Source organism: Convolutriloba macropyga, unplaced genomic scaffold, assembly GCF_964194025.1.
Source record: "Convolutriloba macropyga unplaced genomic scaffold, txConMacr16.3 SCAFFOLD_5041, whole genome shotgun sequence".
NCBI classification, from domain to species: Eukaryota; Metazoa; Xenacoelomorpha; order Acoela; family Convolutidae; genus Convolutriloba; species Convolutriloba macropyga.
Window position 1 is genome coordinate 1 of NW_027450584.1, and position 6,963 is coordinate 6,963.

Genomic DNA, 6,963 nt, shown 5'->3' on the forward strand with positions numbered 1-6,963 from the left:
AGCCTCACAGCTAGAGAAATGAAGCAGCACCCAGGCGGTCAGGGTGATAAGTAGTAAGAATCCTACGGGAGAAGGCCGAAGGTAGGCCAGGTAGGCCGTAGGCGAGATGCCAGAGGGCAGCGGCCACACCGCTAATAACTGATACATATAGGTGTCCTACGGCCTACCTAGCTACCTACGATACGTGTACTAGTACTAGTACTAGTACCGGTGCCGGCCGGCCGCGCGGCAGCATGCGGCCCCACTGCCAAGTGCCAGTACGCGTACTGTACGTGCACTAGTAGTAGTACGAGTACATCTCCTACTGTAGCTAGTACGTACCCTTCCGGCCGGCGGATCCATACATGCGAATCAGCCTGACGCAGCAGCAGTTGTTTTCGCAATCTGGCTTAACGCACGCATGTTGATGCCCCCCCAGCCGCGCACGTCCCCCCCCCCCCCCCCCCCCCCCCCCCCCCCAAACTCCCTTCTTGAGCGTCAACGCACCCTCAGGTGTGGAGGGACCTCACAAAGCTCGCAAATTACACATATCTGCAAACATTCATCATGTTTCTCCCCCGCCGGGGCGCTCCCTACCTGCAGGGCGCTGCCTTCATTATCGGCATTGCCATTCTGCTACGGCTATGCATTGGCCTTCACGGATACTCAGGTCAGGACAAGCCGTTCCTTCTGACCCGCAACACTTTTAGCTCCCATGCCATCTTCCCTCCCCTTACCTCCCCCCCCCCCCCCCCCCCGACCTTCCCCTCCCTTCACCCAATATATACATGACCACCTCCACACCGGCCCTGATTTCCCTTACTCTCCTGACCACCGCTGCTCAGGCCAGGGAAATCCTCCCATGTTTGGTGACTACGAGGCACAGCGTCACTGGATGGAAATCACACTGCACACACCGGCGGCGACGTGGTACATCGAAACCGCGCAAAACAACCTCACCTACTGGGGCCTGGACTACCCCCCGCTGTCTGCCTACCCAAAGCCTTGTGTATGGCAAGGTCTGCCCTTCCACCTTGCATGCATGGAGCACTTTGTGAAGCGTGTGGGGAAGGGTGCAGCACATACTGCAGCTCGTCTGCTGAGTCCCCCCCCTCCCCCCCCCTATACTCCCTTTCATCACCTCATCTTTTTGTCAACGGCTTGCTCCTGGCGGCAGGCGATATCCATGCTGGAGCCGGAGGCAGTTGCGTTAGGCACGTCCCATGGCTACGAAACGGAATCCAGCAAGCGCCTGATGAGGGCCAGCGTCATCGCCAGCGACTTCATCTTCCTCATACCCGCTGCCCTGCTGGCCCACCGAGTATTTGCTGTCGGTGAGCCGTGCAGATCGCTGTCTACCTCCTCATCTTTCCACCCTCCCTTGCGGCCTTCCGCCGTCTCCTATCCCTCTCTTCCTCTGATGCCATGTTCGACCTTCCCGGTTCCACTCCACATGGCCAGCCTCTCCGACCGCAGCGTTGGCTCTTTCCCTACCCCTGCCACCCCCCCCCCCCCCCCCCCCCTGTCTGCGGTGCGGCGCTGTGTAGTTTCAGCAGCGCCTGTACTCCGTGTGGTGTGAGGGGACCTCCACTGCAGTGAGGAAGTAAATATCATTTGCCTGCTCGCAGGGCACAAGGAAGGTAGGCCCACAGAGTGGTGGCCTCTGGCGGCCATTCTGATTCAGCCGGCCGCAGCACTCATCGATCATGGGCACTTCCAGTACAACAACATCGGGCTCGGGCTGACTATGGCGGCGTCTGCGGCTGTTGCATCCGGATGGGATTGTGTGGGGTCCGTGCTGTTCTGCCTGGCGCTGAACCACAAGCAGGCAAGCAAGCACGGGATGGCCTTGCGTGTATCCATGGAGCAGCAGGGAAGAGGAAGCGCTCCATTCTTGATGGTCACTGATCTATCGGAGAGGAGAGAGAGGCCATGCACGTCTTACAGGGAGGAGGCACAGGAGATAGGGATAAGGGGGCGGGAGGACTGGGGAAGCGCAAGGGAAGCTGCTGCAGAGATGAGCGATGGGTAAGAGGACAACCTGATAGGACAGGACTACACCGGCATCGGACCAAGGAGAGACGTGCCCAGAGAGCCGGAGGGAGGGCTTCAAGAGGGCAGGGAAGGCTTGAATTCATGAAAAATTCAGCGACACAGTCTGTCACGAGTGGGGTCGCGCCCGGCAAAGTCTGACAATTTCCCATCTGCATGCCTGCAGATGGCGCTGTACTTTGCACCGGCGTTTTTCGGGCACCTTCTGGGCAAGTGCCTGGCACGACGAGGGGCTCTGGCTAAGGCGTTGGGAGTGGCCAAGCTTGGGGTCGTGGTGGTAGCTACGTTTGCAGCGTGTGGGCGCCTTTCTGTCTGACCTGTCTCTGGCTCTTAAGGTCAGTCACTAACACCCCGCCCCCTCCCCCCCCCCTTCCCTGTCTGTGTCCCTGTCTCGCTCTGTCTGTCTCTGTCTCTGTCTCCATCTCTCTGTCTCAGCCTCCAGCTCCAGGTCGTTCAATCTGCGGTTGCCTGTGTTCAGTGGAGCACCCCGTCGCCCTCGTTCTGCTCCTGCCGTTCCTTTTGCAATGCATCGCCGTGGTTTCTTTTCATTACTGAGCATCCCCGCTTCTCATCTGAGGTGATTGGGCATGTCCAGGTTCTGCAGCGGTTGGCGCCAATCCGCCGCGGCCTGTTTGAAGACTACGTTGCCAATGCCTGGTGTGTCACGCACGTGGCAATCAAGTGGAAGGCTCTCTTCAGCCAGGCTGAACTGGTGCCGATGTGTACTGGGGCAACCCTGGCGGCCTTCTTGCCCTCGATGCTACAGCAGGCAGTCCGGCGTCAGCGCCCGGACTGCTCTTGTGCCTCGCAAACTCGGCATTTGCCTTCTTCCTCTTCTCATACCAGTCATGATGCGCCCTTGGTTTGGCGCTATCTGATTGTTTTGGGCTGTATAATTCGAGAGTCCAGAGGGCGATCAGATGCATGGCGTCGGTTTCGAGTCCTGGGAAGCTCAGCCTCTCGGTCGCTGTGTGACAAAGAGTGGAGGCCACGAGAAATGAGAGTCGGACTGAGCGGCATCAGGGTGAAGGGGTGTAGAGATCGACTGCAGGGTAGAGCTGCACAGGAGGGGAGGCGCGCAACGTGACATGGAAGTGAAGGGGTGGGAAAGGACAGGAAGGCGAGTCGGGGCGGTTGGGGACATGGAATTGAGTGTGGGAAGATGGACTGACAATTGCCGCACCACAGGTTCATGAGAAGTCCATCCTGCTTCCGCTACTCCCCGTGACGATGCTGGCTGGCCGGGAGCCCTACCTAGCAGCCGCCCTGCCTCTGGTGGCCTCTTTCTCCATGTTCCCACTCCTCCAAGAAGGATGGGCTGGCCGTCGCCTACGCAGGCGCCAACCTACTCTGGACGTGTCTCGCAGCTCCAAAGCTCTTTCCCGCTGACAGGTGGCACACACGCTTCCGCTGCCCACAGCATTTCTTTGGCACGGATGGTCTCGGAACCTAATTTAGCGATGTCAAACGTCATGCACCATGCTGGACTTTCTCAGCTGTGACGCATGCCCCCCGCCGTTTCTTCCTACGTCAGCGACCTTCACCTGATGCCCGGCTCCCGACCAGTTTGTCTCTCTTTGCCTGAATAATTGTCGTTCTCTCAGTGTGAGGTATGCATATTCACTATCGCGCCGGCACACAGCCCTTGTGCTGCCCATTCTCGACGGCATGCATGCACCGTTTCTGCTCCAATCCGCACCAAGTGAGCCACGAAGAGCCGCAAAGCCTGATGTTCAGCAGGGATAAGCATCACACCATTGCTGGAACGGGAAAGGAATTGTTACGGCTCGTGCACGAGCATTCCAGCTATTAGCAGAGCTATTGCCGCCGCGTAGAGCACTGAACTCCATTCCATGCCACCTCCCGGTTGCAGGCCGGTGCTCCGCCGGGTCACTGCAGCCACTATTGCCACGATTTTAGCGGTCCACACGGCGGCTGTGATGCGCCCCGCACCTGTAAGGTGCACGCCCAGTTGGCTGTCTTTCCAGGCTCGTCTCTCGCCCATTTGTGACAGCAGCAAGGCTTTGGCCCGCCGTGACACCTCTGTTGCCCTTGCCACCAGGTATCCTTTCCTCTATGACTTGCTGATGGTCAGCTTCAGCTTCGTCTGGTTTGCCAGCTCTGCCCTCTATCTCAACGGCAAGCAGCTGCTCCTCCCACCACAACCGTCCCAGGACACTATCGGCCAGAATGCCAAGCAGGACTGATGTCCCTGGGCGATGCCAGCCCCTCTCGGCTGGCTGGCATTCTTCCACCGAACAGCGCCACTCAAGGGCAGGCCTGCAGCTGTGACCACTGTGTTCGAAGCGTTGAGAGCGGCCCAATGGCGATCAAAGCTGCATACCGCAGACCGACATTGTTAACGCGACTCCGGATGGGAGTGCTGCAACTGTGCAGTGGAGTCAGAGGCACCTGCATGCAGCAGAGGACGCCGGTGGAGGACTCCACTGTTTGGAGTCCTCCACTGGGATTGATGCGGGAGGAAGCACAGAGTCTTTAGCATCGTGAACCCGCGTTTGCTGCACCGACACAGGGACGGCCTTCGGTGCATCACCGTCTGAACATTTGGTCAGAAAGCATCACACAATCGGCACCCCAGGCCCTGGAGACACAGCCGAGAAGGCACGGGTCGAAAGTGAAGGAATAGGAGTGTTAGAGGCCACAGCCAGCCGTGCTTGTAACATCGATCAACGGGGAATGCATGCAGGATAGCCAGATACCCTTCACTTGCAGCATATTGACTAGGTGGAGGACGGCCCATGTTCCGCAGGACTGCTGTGAGGTCAAAGTTGGGACAGGGTAGGACTGTACACAATGCATGGCTAACCAGAGCCGGAACAAGTAAGGATAGTGTGGATCAGATCGCTTTATTGTCGTTAAAAGTCATAGAATCGTAGCTCAGTGCAGTTTCTGGCATTCGTGTGCAGCAGTCAGGGGCCCGGGCTGGCGGCTCTGATAGGTCCTACTGCTGAGCCATGATGACGTGCGCGGGCGCAGGCGCAGCGCGGGCGTGATGCAGTCACGTGGCTCCGTGGAAGCCTTAAGCACTGCCCTGTGCACTGGTAGCAAGTTGCTGGATACGGTGAAAGAATTGAATAACAGTGTCAGATCAAAATTGCTCCTGTGGCCATGGTACACCGGCGACATAATGCCGGCCCATCTGGCAGTCGCTCTGGCAGTCGGGCTGTGGCCTCCTTTGCCATTGCGCGATCAAGAGCAGGATATACCTTATGTGCTGCGTAAAGCAGCTTTTTTCAATAATGAGTGTTGTTTCTGGGCGGCAAAACAGAGAAGAGAGAATGGTTTTGAAGGGGGGGGGGGGGGGGGGGGGGGCGGGTTGAGGAGTGGCGTGGCCTTGTCAACGTCTCCAATGTCTGAGCATAGTACTCAGAAGCCACCTCTGTTGTCCTGTGCCCAAATCGGACGCACACGCTGCTCAGATCAGCATGAGGGAAACGTCGCTGGTGCAGCCCCTGGGGGTGGTCGCTTAGGACCATGATGGCCTTAGGCCATCTATACATCATGCATAAGGGGCAGGGACAAGATTATGTATCACCAGCGGACTAGACGAAAAAAATCGTATGGAAACGTGCCTTCCTGGAGTGTGGTTATAGCTTGACTCCAGCAGGCCGCAGCACGTGCACACTAGTGGACAGCCGCAGCAGTACATGTGGGAACGATCACCCGCGGTTCGAGAGCCCTTGAAGTGTCATCATCTTGAAGATCCTGAGGAACAGCGCAAAGGGCGGCATTGCACGGCCATCAGAGTCCAACCTTGGGCTAAGTGCAGCTCGTCCAAACCACAAGCTGAAGCCAAGTTGGCATTCGGAGTGGGACTGTCTCCATCTCCATTCCTGTACCTTCCATGGTGTGCCCCACACGCGAGAAGAAGGTTTCATGCAGGTGACAGCGTGTGTGGAGACGTGCATCTGCGGCACAGCTGGGCCGGCCGTGTTCCAAGGCAGACTAGCTTCAGGTAGGTACGTGTTGCATGCAGACTAGCTTCAGGTCAGGATATCTCACCCGCTGAGCCAATCAGCGCCACCCTGCGGATCGATGCCGGTCTGCACAGCATGGCTCTCCGTGGCCCCGATGCAGGCCTCAGAGCCGCTGAATTGCGCCACCTTCACGCCGTTCTCCCACCTGCGGCGCTCGATGGGCATGGGAGCGCCTCGCAGGAGGGCACTGGTGCTTGACTGAACATCACCATGGATTGTCCACCTGTGCAGTGGTCACAATCCAGGTGAGGGTTTGTTTGGAGTCAGTTTGCTATGTTGCAGTCTCTCACCGATTATCAGCAGCCGGCCGGTCAGGCTGGTCAGACAATGCTAGAGGCCGATCCTGAGACGTACAGTAGTTATCGGTACATGGCCTTACATGCCATGCCATGTTGGTGTGAGCGGCAGTTCAGCCGAGACAGAGCAGTAGCGGCAGAGGGTGGACTGTGTGTACCTGTTTACGTCCTCCAGCTCGATCACCTTGTGAGCAACTGCCCTTTGAGGCATGTGCTGGGCAGTTTGTACACCGATATACTGCGTTAGTAACCGATAGTATCATGTACAGTGCAGGGAAGACCAACTGCCTCTCCCTCCCTGTCTGTCTCTCTGTATCTCGCAGCCAGGAAGTCTGGTCAGGCACATGCAGTAGGCTGAGTGTCCAGTCTGGTCACAAGTAGCACGGAACTGGACCTCACCATGGTTCTGTCAGCAGGATTGAGCCCGAGGAGTTCACAGAGACTAGGGTCATCTGCCACGCTGGAGAAGCCGCGTCCACGCACCCCCGCAACAATGGCCACACCTCTGCCAGTGATGGCCTGGGCGGCCTTCACCTCATCCTTTGTGCTCAGCTCATCGATGATGAGGACGTCAGGTTTGTGGGCTCGTACCACGCTCAGCATCTGCACCAGCAGTCACCCAGGGCAACAGTCATGCA

At 58.0% G+C, this 6,963-nt stretch overlaps 1 protein-coding gene across 1 annotated transcript; it reads left to right on the forward strand.

Annotated features, from left to right (window-relative positions):
• Positions 1-546: 546 nt before the first annotated feature.
• LOC142356005 (uncharacterized) lies at positions 547-4,653 on the forward strand. Its single transcript, XM_075407999.1, has 8 exons — positions 547-649; positions 825-1,313; positions 1,608-1,879; positions 2,325-2,366; positions 2,627-2,893; positions 3,220-3,423; positions 3,905-3,991; positions 4,094-4,653. Exons 1-6 carry the CDS (start codon positions 547-549, stop codon positions 3,418-3,420), a joined length of 1,374 nt encoding a protein of 457 aa, XP_075264114.1. The 3' UTR covers positions 3,421-3,423; positions 3,905-3,991; positions 4,094-4,653.
• Positions 4,654-6,963: the final 2,310 nt, after the last annotated feature.